Source organism: Barbus barbus (assembly GCF_936440315.1).
Source record: "Barbus barbus genome assembly, chromosome: 30".
NCBI classification, from domain to species: Eukaryota; Metazoa; Chordata; class Actinopteri; order Cypriniformes; family Cyprinidae; genus Barbus; species Barbus barbus.
Genome location: NC_136758.1, coordinates 17,250,480 through 17,276,593, shown reverse-complemented (window position 1 = coordinate 17,276,593; position 26,114 = coordinate 17,250,480). Strand labels below are relative to the sequence as shown.

At 37.4% G+C, this 26,114-nt stretch overlaps 1 protein-coding gene across 1 annotated transcript; it reads left to right on the top strand.

Annotated features, from left to right (window-relative positions):
* The first annotated feature begins 1,703 nt into the window (after positions 1-1,703).
* clic4 (chloride intracellular channel 4) lies at positions 1,704-25,760 on the top strand. Its single transcript, XM_079386034.1, has 6 exons — positions 1,704-2,116; positions 20,395-20,504; positions 21,752-21,877; positions 21,972-22,078; positions 23,469-23,650; positions 23,812-25,760. The coding sequence occupies exons 1-6, from the start codon at positions 2,048-2,050 to the stop codon at positions 23,974-23,976; spliced, it is 759 nt and encodes a 252-aa protein (XP_079242160.1). The 5' UTR covers positions 1,704-2,047; the 3' UTR covers positions 23,977-25,760.
* Positions 25,761-26,114: the final 354 nt, after the last annotated feature.

Genomic DNA, 26,114 nt, shown 5'->3' with positions numbered 1-26,114 from the left:
ATGTCTTTATTGCTGTCCCTAGAGGTCAGACTAAGTGATGGAGAGCCTTGTTTCTGGATCAGCTGTGTTTGTGCAGTCTGCTGGAAGATCATTGTTAATAACAAAAACCTTAACAGGAATACTTGCTTGGTTTTTTTATTTTGGGGTTTCTACAAGGAACCGAGAAGCCAAATGAGTGTACATATATGGCTAACCCAATTACCCTCATAATGTAAGTTTGATTAGTCAAACTTTTTTCTTGGTTGAGAACCTTAAAGGAACCATTATTTAAAATTCTGCTATTTTATCCACCACATGTTTGGGTTTTATTAGATAACCTTAAGTTTAATCAGAACAAGTACTAGTTTCTATATTTAAGCTGCATCTAATATGCTATGATCTGTAGCATTTTGTTTCTTTTGTTCTATATTTATGATTTAATGCAAGTTGATTTTGGCAACCACTTCTAAAACGCAACGCCATGTGCAACAGACATGCCAGTGCCCTGACATTTTATCCTACCCGTCAGATTGTCCTACCTGGGCATACTGCGCATTCGCACATCAATATTGCGTAAGATTTCTCATGCTGAACAACGATAATTACTGTATTTGAATTACTGTAAGGGGTAGGTTTAGGATTGGGGTAGGTGTAGACGTTAATAAAACAATCTAATAAGTAGAAAAATTCATTTATTGTTGCTTACTGGCCGTAGCTGGATCCTGTCTAGCCACAACCCTGAACAACACATAATTACTGTATTTGCATTACTGTAAGGCTAGGATTAGGGTTGGGGTAGATTATTATTATTATTATTTAGTCATTTAGCAGACGCTTTTATCCAAAGCGACTTACAAATGAGGACAACAGAAGCAATCAATTGTAGTAATTGTAGTAAACAGCAAAAAAAAAAAAAGTTTAAAAAAGTATAGAAAAGTGAAGCGAATACATCTCAGTATGGCCGCTGCCATCTTGAGTAAATGTAGTCATTTGGAGCGAGAGTCTGCAGAGAAGTGTCTTGAGGAGGAGCCGAGGACCCAATCAACCATAACGACACGCCCTGTTTTTATAGCATCAAATTACTAGCTAAAATCAAACTTATCACAAAACCGAACAATTGAACATATAGCTGTGTGATAACAGCTACCTTAAATGATCAAAACCATACTTCGTTGTTGAATTGTACTACCTACCGTTTTAATTGGAGGTAGCAAAATCTGATGGTACCACAAATCGACAGAACGCCGGAGTGGGAGATCTGCTTTGTTATTAGGTTTATAATAATTAAAGCATCATCAATAAGGATACTTTAAAAAAAAAATTTGCTAAGTGAATATCTCAGTGAAAACGTCAATTGTCGCCACCTACTGGTGTAATGGTTACTTACAGAAAAGGAAACTAATGGACCAGTCAAAACAAGATTGGAGTCGCGGGGATGAATCAAAACGACAAAAATCCACGCCAACCAGTTTTCCGCCAAAATATTCTAAAAAAAATTAACAAAATTATTAGGAAAAATATAGTTATGGATAAATGTATCTCGCTTACTGTAAGTAATTGACTTCTTTGTGCTGTAAACACGTTTTTTCAGTAGCCGTATAACATGACTCGTACTGTCCTTGTAATGCAAGTCAAATAACTTTACCATAAAAAATCTGCAGAAGTAAAACACTTCGGGAAGCCTTAGCTCTCTGGTGCACGCGGGACGGTCCGATTCTGCGCGTGCCCGTTCCCTTCACTCTGCGCATGACATCACCGCCTTAAATGCTCCAGTCGCTTTCCCTTTCCGTCCTGAGAACAGCAGAGGAGGAGACATAGCGGACTCGGTCGGGGTTTTTCAGTGATGTGTTTCTAGGCAGAGGGACCTCGTGAAAAGAAAACGGAACATTTTTATTTTTAATTTTAATTTAAATTTTAACGGACTCTCTGCATTTCGGTTGCTCTTGGAAAAACCGCAGAGTGATATTTGTGCTCGAGAAAGAGGGAGGCGGGAAGGGAAAACTTTTTGTGCCAAGGTGAAGAAATCGAGGCTTGTTGTTGCGAACGAGTCTAAAGGGAAAAGTTGGGGATGTCTCTGTCGGTACCTCAGAACGGTGTAAAGGGGGATAACGAACCCGTCATCGAGCTTTTTGTGAAGGTAAGAGCCTGACTAAACTCCAATCATTGAAGTAAGTTAAGGATTAAAGAGAATTTTGTCATCATATACTCATACAAACATCTACGAATAACGTCCGTTTGTGAATACAAACGATATTTTAGAGAGAACGATACACTCTGTCACCTTATGCTTTCAATATATGTTAAAAAGATGTGATGAAAGTGAATGGTGACCGAGTCTGTCAGTCCTAAACGTTCACACTACACCTAAACTACAGGCTTCTGTTGTAATTTGAGTCATAATTCTGTTTTCTATTGATAAGTAAGCAATTCACAGTCAGGGCGACCACCTTAATATGTCTAAAACCATGTCAGAGATACGATTCAGCCATTGTGTTTTACAGTAAGGGTGAATGATGACACTGTGTCCATGTGAATGTCAGATGGGTGGAGGCGTTTGCTCAATATCAACCAAAATATGTCTATGTGCTGCTCCTTTTAGATTCTTATGGTTATATGCAACACAAATAAAGGGATAAGAGTTTACTCTCTCAGTCAAATGCACAAAGCACGCGGGTTTGCATTGGAAACCGACAACAATGTACATCTGCAGTTCCCAATCCCGACTGCAGGAAATCCGTCCGGTCCAGGATACAGAGTAACCCACACTGGCATTAAACACAGCCAAAAGAGCTCAAATTTGCTCTGCCAGAGTTATGTCTGTTAAGAAAGGACATTGTATTTAATACCCTTTGAATGGATGAACCCTCCTTTTGTTTCTTCATCTACTGCAGCATTGTTTTGCCTACATAACAAAGCTTCATATTTTAACTCCACACATGAATCAGTCTATGTTTATTGTAACCAGAGATGGTATTAGGATCTATTTCTCATTGGTTTGCTTCTTAAGACTAAACTCTTTGTCATTTCCAATATAAACTGAAGCGAAGGAATCCAGTCCTCCCTTGGATCTTTGAGTAATCAAACTGGAATTATTCAAATTCCTCTCCACTGCTGGAACCCTGCTGTCCTCTTTCTTTCCTTTGCTTTTCTCTTCTTTTCTCTCCCTCCGAAGGCCTTCTGCCTGGCAGAGCGGGAAAACTCCTGAAAGACTGAAAGGAGGGTGAGAAGGGAAGTGGAGGAGGGGAGGGAGTTACAGGAAAGAGGAGGGGGCTCCCAGCAGTGGATGTTTGGAGACTGAGATCTGTTTGGAAGCGTGCAACAAGCTCTCCTCTCTAACCTGCATGGTTACTAAACTACTAGTACATTAAAGCTCAGAGGACTTTGGTTCTCAGACGTGAAAACGCTGACCAGGCGTATATGATTCCCGAGGCTTTAATTAAAGGATGCCCCTGCTCTATTAAATGGACCGTAATTAATAATTCAATGAACATTACAGCAGTTTGTCACGTTAGAAGGCACATGTATAGGTCAGCTCTTTATGGAAGTTGTGAAGTGATCCTACAAAAATGAGAAGAGACTCATATTTTAAGTACAGGCTTTGGTTTCTAACAGATTGATTATTAAAGATCCCAGGAAATCTGAGGAGTGCAGTTTTCTTTACTGTATTGCATTTATTTTCCTGTATTTTTTATGATTACTGTACTGTATTTGAGCTTTGGGTGGGTATCAAAGAATTTCCTTCAAAAATTTTATTATATTGACATTTTTAATTATCTATATTTAAATACATATAGTGTTGAATTTAAGTAATTTATTTTTTTCTAGAATTTTAAAATGTAAAAAAAAAGGTGTATATACACACATACAGAAACACACACACACACACACACACACACACATATATATATATATATATATATATATATATATATGCATACATACACACACAGTGTATATATATATATATATATAATGTTTTTTTATGAATATTTATAATATATATATATATAAGGATATGCTCACTTTAGAGAGTATTTAAGTAAAATTTGTCAATGTTTATAAGTACACTTTTTAGATTGCTTCGAGCTAATGCACAAAACTCCAATTTTTATTTCACGGGCTCTTTACAATAAAGTGTCCATCCTATTGTAATTTTCAAGAGTATTTTGCAGTGTCTTGCTGTGATATCACACTGTATGAAGTGCTTGTGTGGTATCATTCTGTAATCCTCTGTGATACTGATCTCATGTGATGCGTTTTTTATGAATGGGATAGTGTGGAAATGATGTCTTTTATTGCTGTTGTCATATTTTTAGATTTGACCTGACCACACAGCAGTGTTCCTGATCGTTACATTGGGAATCATCATCAAAAATTAGTGCATGAGCAGTAAAACATTGTCCTGCTGTTGTGGCTTTGATGTGGAACGGCATGTAAAGAGACCGCAGGTCACTCTCATTCAGAGTTTGCTGATATCAGATGTGCTGCATTGACACTGTGCATTTTGTTTCTATGGCACCTGGGTAAAGAGAGTTTCATTTTATATGTTTGAAAGAATGCTGCAGCAGAAAGATAATGTTGACCTCTCTCTCTCCCGTTCTGTCGATTTATGTCTCTTTCATAATTAACAGCATGTATGTAATGCATCTTTGTTCCACCTTTTCTTCCTGCACAACATCACAGCAGGACCAACCCCTTTGTTGCCATAGAAACCAGGCAAACCTTGCCCCTGCTGGCGGCTGATAATGCAGTCTTCTCCCTTCCTCCCTCCCTCTGTACAGCCGCACCTGCTGGCCGTCTACACCACGTGGATGTTCAGATTTTTGCTTTGATTGCAGTAAAGCACACTGCAGCGTGTGTTGAAGTACAGTGCATTTCAAAAAGGGTCTGAACACACTTCTTGTGGGGCTGAATCCGATCAGTGCTTGCCGGTTTAGAAGCCTTTGTGTTTCTCTTAGTTGGCTATTTATCCTCCGTGTGCTCTAATGGGTTTGAGATTGAGAGATCAGCCTTAGAGCTTTAATGGGATCAACGTCTCTTAAATTGATGTGACTTCTCTAGAGTATGATGCAGCAGTAATGAAGCCTTGGACAGAGCAAGGGTTTGCTGTTTTCATTTTTGTCGGATGTTAGGCTTATGTTGTTTTTTCACGAAAAAGCTTCCATTCAAGCCAACATCTAGAAGTGTGGTAAACCTAAAGACATTTTGGATATTTTAGTATTGGCTATTTAGTATTGGATATTTAAAGGAGTAGTTCATTCCAGAATGAAAATTTCCTGATAATTTATTTTACTCACCCCCACGTCATCCAAGATGTTCTTTCTTTAGTAGCTGCTTTCTTTTTTTTTTGAGGAAAACATTCCAGGACTTGTCTCCATATAATAGACTTCAATGGTAGCCAACAGCTTCAAAGGGCTCTACACAATATAAAATATCCCACATATAAATTAAATTTTCTTTTAATCTTTAGAAAATGACTGATCCTTTCACTAGATTAGACACTTATTATTCGGCTGGGATTGTGTAGAGCCCATTGAAGCTGCATTGAAACTGCAATTTGGACCTTCAACTACCATTGAAGTCCACTATATTGAGAAAAATCCTGGAATAAAAATGTACGCGATTGAAATCCTGTCAAACTTTAATTTATTTTCGACTGAAGAAAGAAAGACATGAACATCTTGGATGACTTGGGGGTGAGTAAATTATCAGGAAATTTTCATTCTGGAAGTGAACTACTCCTTTAATTGTGCATGTACATTTAACAACATTTATTTTAAAAGTTCTTTTAAAGATTTTTTTGGTTTATCTGCCATAACAATTAAAATCATTCATGATCTACACAATCCTATATCTCCATGTGCATAGTCAAAACTAGCTCTGCGAAGTGAGCCAGATCACCATGTGACAGTGGTAATGTTTACTCTGCAGAAGGACACTGGCACTCAGGTGCTTTACACAGTCCAGGTGCTGATGATGCAACCACAGTAACCCTTGCTCTGCTTTGATTGGCTCTTTAGATTAATTATTGTTTATGCCGCATACAGAGTCAGATGACTTGAGTGTTTTGTCTGTGGTTTGATTTTTGTTTAAGCTGATGTTAGCGATTGTTCACTGCAGAGTTATAGTTTAATCACCGTTTATGAATTCAAGGCCTTTTTTTTTTTTTAGCTTTGCATGTATTTCTGAAGGAACTGTTTGCTCCTTTGACAATAAAACAGGATATGCTGACTTGTGAAATGTTTAGTTTGATCTTTTTTGATATTCATGTGGAGTTCATAGGCTCAGACCTATTGTGCTGTAAACAGCAACGTGTCTGTCAAAACCTTGAGAGGAGGTTTGAGAAGGATTATGGCACAGCTCAGAGTGTCCTTTCATCTCACAGCTTCCATTTTTATCCCAAACTAGCGGTCAGGTTTTTTTTTTACTGTCCAATTCCAGAGTGTTAAATATGCAATTCAGTCTTTTTATCAGCTGCCAAGATAAACACAGACATTTAAATGCATCAAATGATTTGTGAGGAAAAGGCAGCGTGTTTGTTTATAGATTGGAGAAAGTTTGTGTTCTTACATGTTCACACAGTGATACAGGATTATTAGACTGTTCAGAATCAGAATGACAGACAGACATGGACACATTCTTGGCCTCTGGAGTCCCACCAAAGTCAGATGCCTTCACATGAGATCTGTCCTTACTGAACAGTCTGAAGGACAAAAGACATGCTCAAACTCTTTCACCCCCTCCTTCCCTCTTTCTCTTCATCCTTCAGCCAGTCGCGTTCACAGAAGGCTCATATCTGACCAAAACGCTGCATTGCAGTCGTCTCAGTATAGTGAGCCATCAGGTTGAAGTTTCATTCTTTTGTTTGAAGCTCTATAGTGTCCTCTTGTTTTGGTTTTGTGTGTGGGCATATCTTTTATTTCCAAACCAATGAAAAGTTTATGTTAGACGCTCCTTTGACTCACCCATTCTGTCTGCTGTATATAGGTACGAGGTTAGTGTCGATGCAAAAACTCAAATTAAATGAGAATCTTTGTGATTATACATGAGATTTCAATAAAAAAAAATAAAAAATATATATATATATACATACATACATACATACATACATACACGCATGGCAATATACTAATGACAATAATTGCTATTATTATTACCAAACAAAAATTAATATGAAACGTTGCAATATTTCACTATAAAAAAATTGTATATAATAATATTTTATTTTACATCTATAAAATTACAGTCAATATAAAATAATGCTGCAGCCCTAGAATTTGGTTTTATGAATCATCCACTAAAACATTATGACCCCTTTTTAAATATTAATTGTTCAGTATTTATTTGGAAGGTTAAGATGGCAAATTATTTTTAGATGTTCCGTTTGTTGTGGGGTTCATCTTATTTACAAAACTGCACACCTGTGTGCCTGCACATTGTGTAACGTGATCCTGCATGACTGGAGACATTTGTTTGATATTGTTTATGCATAGCATGATGCAGAGATGTGGATGTGGAGGGAGTGTAGTTTTGGGTATGATGCAGAAAGAGCAAAAATTAAGTGACTATAATTATTTTCAACTGGATATACATATGGGTGTTTTATTCATTATATATACTAGGGCTGCACGATTTTGAGAAAAAACCTAATTGCGGTTTTTCTGACAAATATTGCGATTTGCGATTTTCGATTTTCGACATATTTTACATTTAGCACTCTTTTGCTCCACGTCGTTCTTCGTGAATCCAAAATAAGTCCAAACAGCTGAAGTACCACCCTTCTTGTTAACCAAGTGCTCCCCCGCTTCCTCTCCCGTCACCGAAGAAGTGCCTTCGGCCATTTCTGCGCAGTTACAAGCTTTTTGTATTGGCACAATTCGAGGTACACGTTGTGTGTTAGCTGCTTTGCTGCTGACAGAAAGCCGGTGCACTGCATACAACCTTGTTTCCATTGCCATTTCTAATTGGCCAGCAAGCCAGGAACGCGAGATTCGACCATTTTGATTGGCTAATAGGTTTGTCACTCAAATGTCAGAGGCGGGGGAAAAAACCTCAGACTCCTGAGGTTAGGTTATTGCGGGAGTTAAAACCTCAATATCGATGCGATAAAGGTTAATCGTGCAGCCCTAATATATACAGTGCCCTCCAAAAGTATTGGAACAGTAAAGACAAAATTGCTCTGTTGGCTGTGGAGTCAAGACATTTACAAATATGATTAAAAGATGAATATGAGACAAAACTACAGAATGTCACATTTTATTATTGGGTGATTCAACACATATATGTTTTACCAGCTAAGAAGTTCAGCACTTTTAGAGTTTCATCCCTCTATCTGATGTGAGCATAAGTATTGGAACAGTTGCCTCACAGGCCTTTCTAAGTGATCAGCTGTGTCCTGTTGCATTAATTCTTCAGATATTAAAAGCAGGGAATGTGTTGTATCAGTTATATCCATTACTTCTGCATTCTGAATCTTGCATTCGATGATGACACACACAAACCAGGATGAAGATGAGGGAGCTGACTTTGAGAGAAAAGCAAGCAATTTGGATGCTAAAAGAAAAGAGGAAGTCAATTAGAGCTATAGCAAAAAAACAAAGGGCATGGAGAAATCAAGAGTTTGGAAGCCACCAGCAACCAACAACGACCTGATCGGCTGAGAAAACAACAGTAGTTGATGACAGACAAATCATAAAAGCTGTGAAAATGAACCCAAAAAGACGTGTCTGTAAAATCACCAACAACGTCCAGAAAGCTGGGGTGATGCTCTGACAATCTACTGTCCTCAGGAGACTTTGACACAGAATTACAGATGCTACACAGCAAGATGCAAACCTCTGACCAGCACCAAAAATAGAAAGGCAAGATTAGAGTTGGCAAAAAAGCACAAAAGGTGAGCCAGAAGAGTTTTGGAACTGTTTATGGACCGATGAGACAAAGATGAACCTTTATCTAAGTAATGGGAAAGCAAAGCTTTGGAGAAAAAAGGGAACTGCAAATGATCCCAAGCATACAGCCTCATCTGTAAAGCATGGTGGAGGTGTTGTCATGGCATGGGCATGCATGGCTGCCTCTGGAACAGGCCCTCTCAACTTTACTGATGACTTAATGTATGATGACAATAGCAGAATGAATTTGGAAGGCTACAAAACCATCTTGCCTACCAATATTCAAGAAAATGCCACCAGATTCATTGGGAAGTGCATTGCATCAGGACAATGACCCAAAACACCATGCCAGTTCAGTCAAGGAATTTATAAGGGCAAAGAAATGGAAAGTCTAAGATTGCCCAAGTCAATCTCCAGATTTAAATCCGATTGAACATGAATTTCACCAGCTGAAGAGGAGAGTAAAGGCAGAAAGTCCCCAAACAAAGCAACAATTGGAATTGGCTGCATTAAAGGCTGGGAAAAGCATTTCAAAGGATGAGACCAAGAGTCTGGTGATGTCTATGGGTCACAGACTCACTGCTGTGATTGTGTGCAAGGGATCTAACTAAATAATAGCTTTTAATCTTTTATATCTGCCTTATGTTCAACTGTCCCAATACTTATGCTCACATCAATGAGTGGGATGAACTCTAAAAGGGCTGTTCTTTTTATTTGGTAAAACATGTTGGTATGTGTTGAAATGGCTAATAATCAAATGTGACATTCTATAGTTTTGTCTCATATTCATCTTTTAATCATATTTGCAAATGTCTTGACTCCACAGCCAACAGAGCAATTTTGTCTTTACTGTTCCAATACTTTTGGAGGGGACTGTATATATTTTTTCTTGTTTTGCCTCGCGCACACACACTCAGTCTCTTATGAGTTAAGTTTGTTTGTGTGTGATGGCCTTTTGCTGCCATGTGCCAATGAGTGTGATTTCAGGAACATATGGAGCCATGTCAGCGCTGTCTGATTCCCTCACAGATCTTAAACAGGATTGTGTGGAAGTGCCATTGTCATCATGACATTGAATGTCACTGTACGATGACATCTGTAGCATAGCCAGCATTTGAATTTCATTTTAAATGTTAAATTTAGGCAAATTTGACAAGGTTTTTCTAGCAGGAGTGATTTTACTGTGGCTGTCTTAAGCCATATGCTGGTCTCGGTTTGTCTAGATTCTGCTGTTGATCTGCATGTGTTTAGTCTTGTCAGATCTCACAGCTGATTGGCTCTCGTCTCAGGAACAAAGCGACCTGTGTGTTTTTTGTTCATTTGAAAAACACTTGTTTATTCAGCTGGTGCAACATTGTGTAACCAGTGGTGTAGGTCAGGTGAGACTCTGCATGTGTTCATTGATGTGAGTGTGCGAGCGTTGACCAATGACAGGCTGGAAGCGTGGCCGTGAGTCATCAGTCTGGGGTTTGCTTTTGTGTTAGGAGGAATGTTTGCACAAACTTAAGAGGTCTGCATGGAATCTGGAAACATGCAGAATTCAAATGCCAACTTAAATTTCTTTCCTCATAATAGTGTTTTCAAATGTTATTGACGTGTAGTACTTTCAGCTCTATTCGTCATGTTTTAAAGACATGTTTCAAGTGCAATAAAAAAAATTAAAGATGTCTTTGATTACCACAGACAATCTTGAGAGTTGAAAGCTGGATATATATTTGCATAGATTTAGTAAGTGATTTTCTCACAAGGGGTGGGCAACTTAACCAAAAATTTTACTCTTTACTCTAAGTACACACACACACACACACACATATATATAAAAAATCCGTGTATCATTCGTCCTTTCCATTTTCAATTGATAAATGAAAATCAAAAAATGAAAATCTGATTGTTTTTTTTGTTATTTGATTTTGAATCAGAAACGAAAAATAAAAATTGTCTTGTATTTCATATTTTAAAATTTCGTTTTGAATCAAAAATACTAAATTGAAAAGGGTCCACACAACAGAATCTGTTTTTAATATTTAATTGCTGGGTTGTGCGTCACCCGGAAATTTTTGTGCGAGCAAATAGGCTGTTATTGTATTACACTATAATCGTTAATAAAGCTTAAAAAAAAGAAAAAAGTTAGCGACACTATGGCAGCGCTGGAGCCACACTCCACATTAATCATGGAGTTGTTCAAAACCGGTATGACACATGCTGAAATTTCCTGCACACTGAAGCAGATGAATATCGTAGACTGCTCAGAAAGAAGCGTCAGAAGTTTTGTGTATCAAAACGCGCTCTTCGACGTGTGATTTCCTATGAAACGCGCGTTCTTGACGCGCTTTGGAGTCACCAAAAACGCGCGTTTTTGAACGCGGTTTCAGGATTTTTTTCTTCTAAACTTTGTTTAAGGATGATTCTCAACTATGTTATAAAATATATAACAAAATGATTTGATATACCATTTTGTTTTATGCAATGTCTGTAAAAATGTCCATAAACTGGTTTTCCCATTAAACACAGTGTATCTATACTGTATCTAATTTGCATATTAATGTGTTGCTGTTGGGACAGCCTGTTGAAAAAAGAATTGTCATAATGGGAGTAATAATTGGCCAGATGTTCATAACAATATATAATATTTCATAAGAAAATGTGTATATATATAATTTATTTTTCTATTCAATTGTTATGTCAATCCATTCAGCCGATCTCCGGGTCTGGCGGTAGCACTTTTAGTTTAGTTTAGCATAGATCAGAAACTACAGAAGAGTCAAGCGTTAAATAGGAAAATGATCGAAACTCTTTGGTCATTTTTGAGCGAGATGCTACTGGTCTAATCCGATTCAATGATCTATGCTAAGCTAAACTAAAAGTGCTACCGATGATGAGTTGATGAGTAAAACTCAAATGTGTAACTCTAGGGGAGTTGTAAAATAGGGGAGCCCATTTTCAAAAAAAGTGGAGTGTTCCTTTAAAGGGGTCTCAATAGGGTCCATAGAAATACATGAAATCATAGATTGTCTGATGTAAACATCATTTGTAAAATTAATGTTTCTTTTAAGTGGGATATCCTTCTTTCTCTCTGTACGTCTTATTCTTTCTCTTTCTCCTTCCCTCTTTTTCCCTCCTTCCATATAAGGTAGCATCGTGGTCAGATCGTGCCCAGGGGCTGGAGAATGAGCACATTGTGATTTGTGAAGAGTTTGGCTGTTTAGAGTTCTAAATTTAGTCTGCTGGGCACTTCCCCTCGGCCCCACCTCCAGACACACACATGCACACACATCTCTGTCCTGTGGGAATCTCACAGTGTGGCCTAACAAGGCAGGGCTGAAAGAGAGAGCTGGAGTGGGTGCTGTGCCATGAGAATGTGTGTCTGATTGTGTTGAGGTGTGTGTGTGCGAGAGACTCCACCTTCATGCATTCAGATTGAGTTGCCCTCTGTGACGTCTTCAGAGCTTTGCTGGAAGAGATGAGATCACTCGCAGAGCCCGCAGATCAGATGGAGACGGTGACATGCTCAGCAGCTACTGCTCCATGACTCACTGTCTCCACTGGACAGCTGTAGCTGTGTGTGCTTCTCCTTTGGGAGTTCAAATCCTTCATCTGTCCCTGACCGTGTCACAGAGTATATTAAAAATACTTTGCATCCACCTGAGCTTGAGAAAGAGAATGAGACAGTTCAGCCGAAAATGTATTAGCAGTGAACATTATGATGGACAAAGTTTTATCTGTAAACCTTGATGATTCTCAAGACAAACCTTGATTAAATGTGTTTGCTCTGAAAATGTGTTAGAAATAGGGATTGTAAAAAGGCTAGTATTACCATATTTTTGTATATTAGTACACACTATCATTCAAAACTTTAAAAAATACATTATTTTTCTCTGGAAAAAATAAGATGCATTCAGTTTATTAAGTGACTGTTACATCTATTTCGAATAAATGCTGTTCTTGTGAACTTTCAAGTTTGTATCATGTACAAACAAATATTAAGCAGCACAGATGTTTTCAACGTTAATAACAATAAATGTTACCAAGTCAGCATATTAGAATGATTTTTGAAGGATCATGTGAAACTGAAGACTGGAGTAGTGGCGATGAAAATTCAGCTTTGCCATCACAGAATAAACTACATTTTAAAATGTTAAAATAGAAAACAGCTAATTTCCATTGTAATATTTCACAATATTAGTTTTACTTTATTTTTTTGTTAATAAATGCATCTGTGGTTAACATCATCTTTTTAAAAAAAAAAAAACTTACCGACCCCAAACATTTGAATGATGGTGTCTATGTATATATTACTAATTTATTTGACATGTGTAAATTGCTTTAACAATTGATTTTAATTTTGTTTAATCAGGAAAAAAATGATATGCAGGAACTTTTGACACCATCGTTTAAAACATTCAGGATTCACAGAATCAGTCTGTTTAAATACTTTTTGGAAATGAACCAAACTTTTCAACTCTTTCTGCATTTTCTGCTGAGGTTTAAATCAGTCTTTGGTTTGTAATTCTTTTGGAATATGAGTAAGCTTTCTTTTACGAGGTTTCGGTCTTGCCATATAAGGTATGCAGCCTGTCTTTCACGTCCTTAGACTGCCATCTGTTTTTTTCCCCTCTATCTTTTTTTGGATGCACCCAATGTGTTTAAGAGGTGTTGGAAAAAAAGGGCTCTGTTTGTTTTTGGAGAGTCATCCATATGGATCTGAGCGAGAGTGAGACCTCTCTGAATAGAGAGATGTGTATAGAGGGCAACATCTATGGAAAACAGACATGCAAACACACTGCTGTTGTTCATTTTTGACTGTGGATATCTTTCAAAGGTCATTTGGACCCTTCCGATTTTAAGGGGACAACATCAGTTCTGTTCAAAATTGGCTGATAAAAGCATGCAGCACAGACGTTCCGGTATCTTGAGCTGTGAGTGGTGTGTTGTGTTGTGTAGCGGAGTTATTTTAGTCAGATCAAATGGGTTTGAATGTAAGCCTGGATGTGTGTGCAGCTGTCTGAGAGGAAATGCTTGCCCTCAGTTGACGTCGCAAAACCTAAACAAAACCCTCCCTCAACACCCCATGCCGGACATTTCTGGAATATATTCTGCTACCCTCCCCACCATCCTCAGAGGCCTTACAGAGGGGGACGTGAGAGAGAAGAGGAGGAGTAGGACAACAAAAAGGGAGAAATGAAGACAGAGGGGGGCTTAACACGTACACAGGAGAGAATCCTCTCTAATTTGTATGAGCCCACCTGCTGTTGCTTTTGTCTTATCTTCATATATACCGAAGCAACAAGACGTGTTGTAATCAGTAATTAAGCTTCTTTTATAAAATTTGATTCAAAAGCACTTGGAGTTGGATTATAACCAGTGAATAATTAAATCCAGATTCTTTTAAATTAAATTCTGCAGGGAATTGAATGGCTGATGTCTTTTTGAGAGTTTTTCTCTCTTATTATTAAACCTTATGTCTTTAAACCAAAAGGAGCCTATGATTCTGATGTTTGCAGAAAATAAGGCACTCAGGCTTGATGAATGATCATTGATAAGTCTGCAGTTTTCCCATTAATTGATTTTCTGGGTTTCCTCGCAATCCAGCATCATTAAAGCTGCAGTCCATAAGTTTTGCCTCTTTGTTGCCATCTCTGTTTGAAAACGTGGAATTGCAGCTGCTTGCGGAATTATCTTCCTTGCGTGCGCGGATGACTCTAATGTTTTGAGGTGAATGTTGCTGTAAGTCACCATACCGGTTTGGATGTTTACTGTACTTCACAATCACAGATTCTAGCTTACGTCTTAGCATATATGACCCAAATAAGACTTTTCACCGTATATTGTCATCTGAACAAGTAAGCAACAAGTCTGCCACGTTTGTTCTGATCAACTGAGGAAAAAAGCATTACAATAAATCGCACTAACAATGGTGATTTAATCCTAAAGATCGGTTAGCTCATATCACATCAAACTATGCAAATTATTATTATTGTTATACTTTATTCTCAAATTATTAATGTTAACAACATCAGCATTGCGTGACTGAGTATATAGTGTGTATTAGCGTGTAGATTTCCATTTAGTCTAATCTAATTGTCATACCATTTGAATTTCATATTAAGAAATTCTTTTAACCCAAAAAGCTAATTATTCTTCCTTCGAACTGGTTAAAAACAAATCTTGTGTAATCCCAGGCTATCTGTAAACAGAAGCACATTTAAACTGGAATATAATTTAATTTCATTCACATGTTTCATAAACACACAATCCTTTCTGGATTACAATCTGCCATCAAAATTATAAATTAAATTATCCTAGCTGCTGTGAGAAAAGGCTATAAATGATCCTCCACCTGCAGGATCCTCACATGCGATAGCCTACTAGCCGGGACAACTACTTTGTTTACAGACGTGACGTAATGACGCAGTGCCATGCTCGAATTTCCCACAAAAACCTACCCTTACCACTTAACCCTTAAATGCATACCTCGGCTCTTTAGCGATCCGGTACATCATTCTCTACCCTCTCCCTCCTTCATTTTTTAAAGTTAGACATCCGCTTTCTTATAGTATTCCTCAATCTATGCATTATAAACAATATAAAAAGATTTTTTTTTTTTAAATATACAAGAATGCCTGTTTTCTGATTAATTTTTTGTAAAAAGTGTACAGGGTCGCGAGGTGTGTAAGTATTTTTTTCCACGCAACTATATTTACATGTCTGATGACTCAATATGTGCAATACATCTTTTTTCCTCAAGGTGGCACTGTTTGATGCACAATGTTGACGTGGTGTTTCACTCATAATTACCTCAGGCATAAAACAAACACATATCATCAGCAAAAATTCAATTGGTTTGAATTGCTTTACTGCAGAGCATTGCTATACGCAATGAAATATAAATGTCACTGCCATTTGATGCTGAATGTGGTAAATAAGCTGCCAGCGATCAAACTATTGATTTTGAAGTCACTGAAAATGGTAGTTTTGCGAATATGTTTGAGATCGCGAATATAAGCCAGATGCTGAATGCACTGTGGAAGTGCGTTCTGACGATGACAGCGATGGTACAATCATCTGCTCAAATTGAACCCTTATAAGTTTCAAAAGGTAGCGAAATATGCTTTATTTTATTCTTCTGTAATGGTTCTTAAAATATCAAGAGTTTTTTGCTATTGCAACAGTTTAGGATCCATCCATGCTGGATATATAGTTCTGGGTCGCTAAAGACCCGACTATGTTAGAGTGATTGGCGAAGCATTCATGCATTTAAGGGTTAAATTACAAAACATTATTATAAGCTAACCGTTGTGAATCTGTCTAAAGTAAGGTGATAGTTTTGAACACTGGTTGGTTATGTACTTGCTCAAATGTTGATTTCGGATCATTTTTAACCCAAAAAATTTACGGACTGCAGCTTTAAAAATTAGTGCTGTCAGAAGATTAATCGCGATTAATTGCATCCAAAATAAGTTTTTGTTTACTTAATGTATTTGTACTGTGTATATTTATTATGTGTATATATAAATACACACACATACAGTATATATTTTGAAAATATTTACATGTATGCACATTTATATATTTTCTTATATTTTATTTTATAATGTTTAATATAGACATAATATTTTTCTTAAGTATACACATGCATTTGTGTGTGTGTTTGTGTATATATATCTATATCTCTCACACACACACACACAGTGTATATAATACACATACATACATAATATATACACACATTATATAAACAAACTGTTATTTTGGATGTGATTTAATCACGATTAATCGTTTGACAGCACTATTAAATAGCATCAGTAATTCAGTGATCAGTCACTGAATTACTTTGATATATTACCTGTAATATTTAGAGAACAGGGAGGCATATATAATAAAAAAAAATTTATACATTTATTTATTTGGCAAGTATTGAATAAATTGTCACTTTTGATAAATTTGAAGTAGGGCTGTCAAATCGGTTAATCGTGATTAATCACATCTAAAATAAAAGTTTGTGTTTGCACAATATATGTGTACTGCATATATTTATATGTAAATACACACCCGTATATAATATTGACCAAAGAAATATTGATGCATGTGTATATTTTACATATATTTAAATGTCTCTATGGAAACTGTTGTCCTAACCCAACGAGACAGAATCTTCCCGTTCCCTCTTACAGTGAACACGGGGAAGTCGTGGCCTAATGGTTAGAGAGTCGGACTCGTAATCCAAAGGTTGCGGGTTCGAGTCTCGGGCCGGCAGGGATTGTAGGTGGGGGGAGTGAATCGCCAGCGCTCTCTCCACCCTCAATACCACGACTGAGGTGCCCTTGAGCAAGGCACCGAATGTTGGATGGGTTAAATGCAGAGCACGAATTCCGAGTATGGGTCACCATACTTGGCAGTATGTCACTTCACTTCACTTATTAAATATATACTTTGCAATCACATGAATGATTATTTTAAAATGTATCAAAATAGAAACCACTTATTTTAAATTATAATAAAATTCAACTACACTCTTAAAAATAAAGGTGCTTCATGATGCCATAGAAGAACCTTTTTGACTAAATGGTTCCATAAAGAACTTTTTAACATCTGAAGAACCTTTCTGTTTCACAAAAGGTTATATGTGGTGAAAGAATGTTCTTCAGATTATAAAAAGGTAAGGAAGAGATGGTTCTTTAAAGAACCTTTGACTGAATGGTTCTTTGTGGAACCAAAAATGGTTCTTCTATGGCATCGCTTGAACCTTTTGAAGCACCTTTATTTTTAAGACTGTTGTTTTGGTTAAATGAAGCCTTGATGAGCATAAGAGACAGTATATAATAATCCTATTTTTTATGTTTTTAGGTAATTTTAGGTTTTTGTAAAGTACCTTTTGTCTAGAGTACAGGTCTACAGATTTTCTCAACAACCTTAAGTTATTGCTTGTCAAATAGTATTGAAGGAGTTGACAATTTATATTTGTCTACATAGTAGACAGTAAAAAGATTTAATTTCAGTCAGAACATCTTTTCTTCATTTCTGTTGAAGTTTTCAGACACACAGTAGCACAAAATGAAGAAGCTTTGATTTTAATGTTTTTCTTCATCATAACCCTCATCTTTTGACTGTACTGTTGCAGTTCTTGGCTGTGAGTTCTGTGTAACAGGTTGTTCTGTGTGGTCTATTGTCAGCCCTAATAGACTGAACTCTACAGGACAGACACTACATCCAAGTGTCTCTATGGAAACTGTTGTCCTAACCCAACGAGACAGACTCTTCCCGTTCCCTCTTACAGTGAACATCTTTCATTGGGCAGAAACCGGAAGCCACTGAATCATCTTTAGTCATTAAATCTCTGACTCCTACGCCCCTCCTTGAACAATGCCCAATTTTCTTTCCCAGAATGACACAGGTTTTATTTTGAGAACATGTGTGAATGAATGCATGTAAAAGGGACACATTCACTCTTTACCAGCACATTTTAACAAGAGAAGCCACTGAAAATGAACCTGCTGCAGTGAGCACTGAACAGAAGTAAAACTTTTGTTCACCACAAAGAGAGAGAAAAGTGTATGAACAAGAGATACCAGCAGGGTGCCTGGAGAGAGAGAGAGAGAGAGAGAGAGAGAGTGAGTGCGTTCTCTCTAGAACAAAGTCTTCTGTTCTTTATTGGGCTGCTGGATTCTTTTCAGCATGCGAAACCAGATAACATGAGAGCTTACAACAATACACCGCTGAGGAAAAAAGCTGATTCAGATATCATTGCTGCTCTGTGAGGTTTATTGAACTCTGAGAACGTGCTAGAATCCAGAACAGACCATTTATGATTGTGTAATGCCTTCCTTAAATGGTACAGAACGGGTTTCATCCAATAAATGGTGGTGATTTCATCTAATTGTTGTCTTATGATATTTTCTGCCTAGCTCTATTCCACAACCTGCCTCCTACTGTACTGCCTAAATAGGAAGCTGCCTCAGGAATATTCATTCAAAGTCTGTAACACTTTACATGAAGTGCGCAGGAAGTTTGACTCTCAGATGATTTTAGTAAAGGCATCATATAGAAAAATAATGCAGTTCTCTTATGCATGAATGTGTGTGTATATATAAGATTTTTTTCCCCTTGAAATAAAGTGAGGTGAGAGTTCACCCAAATAAAATGCTGTTCTTTTATTGTATTTTAGATGAAAATGTGGCCTTGGTGAACATTTTACTAATCCTAAAACCTTTAAATGGTAGTGTATGTGATGGTAACAAGGAATATGGAGGTAGCATAAAGATGTCTATTTTTGCTTCAGGAGTTGCTTAAAATGCTCCCTATGGGGCAGCTCGATAGGTTTTGGTACAGAACACCGGTCTCTGTCAGGTCAGGTCAGTCTTACTGTCAGTTCATTGCATAATTAGCTGAATCTAAATTGCTGAAGCACCCATGAACATCTCTAGTCTCTGAGTCATAAGCATCTTGTTTCTGGAGCTTAGTGGAGGGCTAATGGAGAGATGGTCTGTTGTGTGTTGGAGTTCACAATAAGGTTGGTATTTAGCCGAGAGATGCGGAGGAGGAGGGTGGGCTCCTTTGGTGATATCTCCACTGTGGAATTCATGTCTTTGAAAAAATGTTCACACATACACTTGTTATCCCAACAGAATGTTTGAATGCTTTAAAGGGGCACTTCCCTAATTAAAAAATAAATAAATGCATAAAGCTTAATAGGACAGGCTCACATAAAATCAGACGACTAGCTAAATTCCATCATCTTTATCCCAGTACTCCACTGATGTACATTTTCACTAACTGAATGGTAACACTTTAGAATAGGGAACACATATTCACTATTAACTAAGAGTTTTCCCAAAATAAACTCCGAATTTGCTACTTGTTGTAAGTTAGTAAGGTTTATTAAGTTTAGGTGTGGGGTAGATTAAAGACTCTAAAATATGGTCATTCAGAATAAGGCAACAGTATGTGCTCTATAAATACTAATAAACAGCCAATATGCTAGTAATTTGCATGCTAATAAGCAACTAGTTAGTAGAGAGAATTGGTCCTTTAAAATAAAGTGTTGCCAACTGAATAAGTGTGTGGTCTGTTTTATGTACATTTGTATTCATTTCAGGGTCTCTGGATGGTCTCTTCGGTAGTAAATGAACACAGTGTCAGTGTACACTACAGTGTTGTAGCTTTCACTGTCCAGTTGGTTATGACAGATTTATGGAAAATGGAAATGGCCAACATGTTTTTAAGTCAGGGGTCAGTTTGCCTCCTGCTCTTAATATTGGTTTGTATGTTGGAAGCTGGGTTAAAGTTAATATTCCAGTCAAATAAATCTCAGTAACGTGAAGCTGGTTATCTTTCTTGAAGTGGTTTAGTTATTTCTCTTGCTATAATCTGATACAGACTCTATCAGTGATGGTACAGAGCTGTACGATAACAACCATGTGATGGCAAAATGTTTGCTGCTATTCCCGCAGCTGATGTGGAGCAACTAATTGGAATGATGACAGTTTTACTGATTTCTCAAGTCAGATGAACATTTTTCTTTCTCTTTCAGGCAGGCAGTGATGGAGAGAGTATTGGCAACTGTCCATTTTCTCAGCGTCTCTTCATGATCCTGTGGCTGAAGGGTGTGGTCTTCAATGTCACCACTGTGGACCTTAAGAGGTGTGTGTGAACATTCTTGGTTTATGGGCAGAAATATCGTCAGAAGTTAAATCTGAGGAATTCAAGACACTCGTGTGGCTGTGAGGCAGCAGTGGCACTATATTTTTACGCTCTGGTGTGAGCCACTGAGATGATCCGTGGTAATATTTTGAATTTATGAAAATGACCTTCTAATATTAGCTGTGACTTTAAATCTGCTATTATATGGTATCCACTGTGCTGCGTGTGTGAATCCTAAATACTAATTTAAATTAGGTTATATAGACTGTTAACCAAGTTTTACAGTCTTAGAATATTGTAAGATTCTTTGATCTTGTTTTTGAAAACTGACTGACACGGTATATGCTCAAATATTTAAACATATTCACATCAATCTATGGTGTGTGTGTGTGAGATTAAATGACTGAAGAAAGCTTCCGCACCTATAGTCTGTTTCTCTCCCTCTTTCTGTTCAGACTTTCCACATATGATCTTCAGTCAGTGTTTTATGAGGCTGTACAAAGACCTTGTTGAGCTCAAAGTTTATGACCCTAAAATGAAATCAAACTTTATGAAACTGTGACTATTGCGTCATCAGTAACTCCTTTTTCTTTCTTTCATTCTTTCTTTCTCCCATTCTTTCTTTTTTCCATTCTTTCTTGCTTGCCTGCCTGCCTGTTACTTTCTCCTCTCTCTTACCCTTTCCTACATGCCACCAAAAGGGATAGGGTGCTCCTTGTGCTCATGCCAGAGGTGTGAGGTCATTTCCTGTTGTTGTAGTTGGTAAGATCAGAGTGTTCCTGCCTGCAAGGCCTCATGGGACAAATGCCCCCTCTGTTCCTGAACCCTCAAGTGTTTTCAGATTTCCCAGTCTCCCTTTTTAGACATCCAGGAACATCCTCAGTTGGGAGAAACGATTCATGTAGAAGAATATTTTAGGGGTAGGGTTAGTATTTACCCTACTGGCTTTATAAAAACAATAAAAAGTGTGTGTGTGTTGGGCTATGAGCCCTCTGGAAAACCCGTGTTGTGCCAGAGTGTGCAGCCCCTGAGGGCATCTTATCGCCTTGTATTCTAAAGAAAAACAGTTGATTAAATTGCTTTGGGCTCTGCCATGCTGTTATAGCTCAGTAATAAAACATTTCTACAGTTTGTAGAGTTAAGTTTTGTTCAGATCAGCTGAAGTGTCTCATTGAAATTTTTTTTTTTTAGAGAATTAGACTCTTATTTATATTAACGTTATATGTTTCTGTTTTTCTTCTTGGTAGAAAACCAGCTGATCTGCAGAATCTGGCCCCAGGAACCCATCCTCCCTTCATCACCTTTAATGGCGAGGTCAAGACCGATGTCAACAAGATCGAAGAGTTCCTAGAGGACGTCCTCTGCCCTCCAAAGTTAGTGAAAGAGTGTGTTTGTTGATTTAAGTGTCACATGTCAACACCACATCAAAAGGTTTTATTTGACGTATATGTGTGTTTGTATACTCAGGTACTCTAAACTTGGTGCCAGACACCCAGAATCCAATACTGCAGGGATGGATATATTTGCCAAGTTCTCTGCCTTCATAAAGAATTCCAAACCTGATGCCAACGAGGGTAACCAGAAAGATTTCACTCTTTCACCTCCAAACAAAAGACCGAATGTATATTGCTCAGTGGAATAATCACACATTTGATAAGCTTAGTTTAATCATACAAACACTTTCTATTGCTCTAGTTTGAGAGATTAGCCCTGGTTATGGTTGCCATGTCTCGCATTGTGTATGTAAGAAGTGTTGTCTCTAGTTTATACTAGAGACAATGCAGGGCTTGGATCCAGTGTCTCATTTACATGCTTTAGTGCTGTAGGCAGGGCTACAATTTGATAGTTAGATCAACTTCCAGAGTAAACACTGTTACCTGAAACTACGTTTTCGAAATAAGAGAGCTCTTATCAGAAGGTGTAGAACTGTTGTCAAGATGATAAATACGCTAGGAATTTGCCTTGATGCAATGCCGCACAATCTCAAAGACTCCTCAGCTCAATAAGAGTTTGGCAGTGACCCTGAACATAAACTAACTTGAAGAGTCTCCACCCTAGTAAAATGTTGACTGTGGGTGATAACAGCCTCTTCATTCCAGCTGGAGTCTCAACAATGTCTCAAGGTTAGCAGACAGCACTGTGTACAGGAGAAATGGCTAGGATATACCACCTCTCTCAGAGAGCAAATCATACCTTAGCATTTCAGTTTGCACACCTGAGTGTTCCTTTTTCTTTTTTCTTTTTGAAATTTAGAGCTAAATGAAATGAATTGTAAGGATCTGCTTTCACCGGAGTGTGATTATGCCCTTATGTGGCAGCTTAGTAGAAGTGCAACCAAACACTGCAATTACATTTAGGCATTTTCTCCCTCTAGAGGGCAGTTTATGTTCTTTTTAACTGTAATCAGTTATTCCTTAGCATTTTATGAATTATATTTTATATTATAAATTAATTAATAATTAGATTGATTATGTTTTAAAATTATTATAAATATATTATTTTATAATAATTAGTCCACTTTGACAGAACACTGCAAGATGAAGTCATTTTTTTAACTTCTGTGTGTAGTTGACAGTATGTTGTACTTTTATTTATTAAACAAGATTTAAATTTTTCACAATTCGAAATTGATGCTCTGTCAGTAAATGAAGTGAATTGGTTAATTTGCTGTGAAATATTGTTGTGTCTTTCCAATTAATTAGTATAGTTTTTGTGATTTTGTAAAAACAGACAAAAAAGCTTTAAAGTGGCTGGCTGCCTGCAAAGAAAAAGTTATATGTAGGAGAACAATATTATTATTTTGTGCTTTAAGATTTATTTTGGGGTGTTTACATAAGCAAAAAAGAAAGTGAACCATAAACGAATTAAAACAAGTGTGAACAGTATCTGTGACATTAACACAATGCAAGGTTGTTGTTTTTTTTAAATTCTCCAATTTTAAACTCTTTGGGTTTTGACGCATAGGTTTGGAGAGGGGACTGCTGAAGACCTTGCAGAAGTTGGATGAGTACCTGTGCTCTCCTCTGCCTGACGAGATCGACCACAACAGCATGGAGGAAGTGAAGGCCTCCACACGCATGTTCCTAGATGGTGAAGAGATGACACTGGCTGACTGCAACCTGCTGCCCAAACTCCACATTGTTAAGGTAAAGAGCCATACAGGTCATCCTATGTTGACGATTAAAGAGAACTTTAGAATATTATTTTGGGCTTTAAGTGATCTTTTAATACGATTATAATGTGCAGTATTAAATGACGAACTGAGCAGGAAGATATTCCAATAAATTTTTTTATTTTTGGCTTGCAGGTGGTGGCAAAGAAGTACAGAGGCTTTGAGATCCCTAAAGACATGACAGGCATCTGGAGGTACCTGAACAATGCCTACAAGCGCGAGGAGTTCACCAACACATGTCCCAGTGAAAAGGAGATTGAGATTGCCTACGGTGATGTAGCAAAGCGGCTTGTCAAATAATGGCTCAATTTCCTCCACTCCGCTCCCTGCACTGGGACTGTTTATTTTCCATCACACGAGAGAGAGAAAGCAAGCTATGAACTCCTTTTTTCCTTCTCTTTTATTTAGAGTAAATATCCAATGCATGATCCCCCCCTTCCGTTACGGCTCTTTAGGACATATCAATAATTATCAGTGCGGCTGAAAAGCTTTTTTCACACTTTTTTTTTTTTTTTTTTTTTTTTTTGTTAAAGCAGTAAGTGCCAGATACTGTCGGCGTATCGATGGCTGATGGTGTGTGAGCATGTGGCTCACGCATATCTATTCCTCTCACCCACACTATGTAGCAATAAGAGTGGGTTCACCAGCCTTTTGTTTTATGGATTTCAAATTTGAAAAAGATGCTTTTTCTAAGCTTGCAAAGTGAACAGTTATGAAGTACTTTTTTGTTTTGTTTCTATCTAAACGCATCTGAACAGTGTTGAAAGCTCCAGTGTTTATTTTCAGAGAGTTTTAGAGAGCAGTGTAGCACCGAAGTCTCAAAAGACCCTTTATCGAAGTTTAAAATTAAGTGCATATTGACTTGCGTTGATGTCAGAAGGCTGACACTTAAATATGAAGTTCATATTCACATTAGTCATCAGTTGTTTGCAAAAATGGCACCTTACATACCATGTAAATTTGCAGCACCTGTGGCGTTTTTATGAAGGAAAGACCTCATTAACTGAAACTAGATACATTAAGAGATTTGTATAGATCTGCCTTATTCACTCTAGATTCATTATTGAACATAAAGAGTGCTGCACCGTCATAACTGCATTTCAAGGCATGAAACGCATGAAGGGAAACACCTGTGTAGCTCTAGAGGTAGAACTACATCAGTTGCACTTCACATGAAGTGTCCTTAACAATTTGAATAGTAGCAAAATGGGATTTTCTTTTTTTTCTTTTTTAAATAAATGGTTTAAATAGACAAGGAGCATATCGTTTAAAGAAGCTGAATTGTTTTATGATGTGGTGCTATCAAAATACGGATGACTGTATAGACAGAAAAATGACTTTATAGCCTTACCTTAAGTTAGCCTACCAAGTTTGATTAAAGGCTCATAGTAAAACACTGCATTTTATGTTGATACAACATTGAAAGTAAGCTTGTAGTTTCTGATTTGGATATTAATGAAAGTTTTAAGTGAAAGAAACTGGTTGCCAAATGTTTCATGCTAGGGAATTCTAAATCTTGTTTTTGGTTTTCAGAGATGAACGTGCAAATTGGATACATTCATGAACTGAATATAACAGAATGACACTGACTTGTCACCTTTGGCCTCGTACATTTTCTCAAGGTAGCAAAAAAGAGAACATTAAGCATTGAATTAAAACTCAAAATCCCAAATATAAGGACAAAGACAGACATTAAAAGAGAGTCAAAGAGAGAGTAAAATGAATTGAGACCCATCTCTCTGCTGTTGGAAGTGAGTGAGTTGCTGCCCTGTGGGAACAAAAACAGGAAGATTGTGTTGCAGAGGAGCTTGTTTCTTTTTTCCTCTCTTCTGTTTAAGCTGATCCATTAATGGATTGGATGGTTAAGTGAAAATGTAGAGATTTTTTTCAGTCCGTGATTCAGTTCACTTTGAGTTTAGACCAGGAAATAATTTGCACACTATTAGAAAGTTGGACCAGGGCCACTTTTTTAAATTTAGTTCTTCAGCTTTGTGCATTTAAAGGAATCAGCAATGCGCCATGTTTTTTTTTTTTTTTTTTTTTTAATAGTACGGAGAGAGATGCTCCCTCCGTACTATTCAGCCCATATCTCTTTCTGAGAGCCTGAATGTTAAAATGTTGCTCTTTGTAGATTTCTGACTGGACCTGTGTATGTACGTGCAAGGAACAGGTTTGACATTAACTCTAAAAACACTGCATGTTTGCCATATGCCATCGCACTCATTAAATAAACTGCTGGCAGCTATGACAAATTTGGAGTGTGAATTATTTTGGTATAAAATATCCATACTGTTGTATACTAATTGCTGGATTGTCACTTTCACACTTCTGACAGTCGCAGATTTCTGTCTATGAAGGGCAAAAATCCCCCATCTTTGATTCTTCCTGGTATGTCTGTGTCAGTCCTTCTCTTGAATGTTACGAATAACCACACACAC

Excerpts from the sequence above, each read along its gene's own strand:
- clic4 (XM_079386034.1), top strand. The coding sequence starts at position 2,048 with ATGTCTCTGTCGGTACCTCAGAACGGTGTAAAGGGGGATAACGAACCC. Across the intron at positions 20,505-21,751 it reads ACCACTGTGGACCTTAAGAG|AAAACCAGCTGATCTGCAGA; the intron begins GTGTGTGTGAAC and ends TCTTCTTGGTAG. Across the intron at positions 23,651-23,811 it reads CCAAACTCCACATTGTTAAG|GTGGTGGCAAAGAAGTACAG; the intron begins GTAAAGAGCCAT and ends TTTGGCTTGCAG.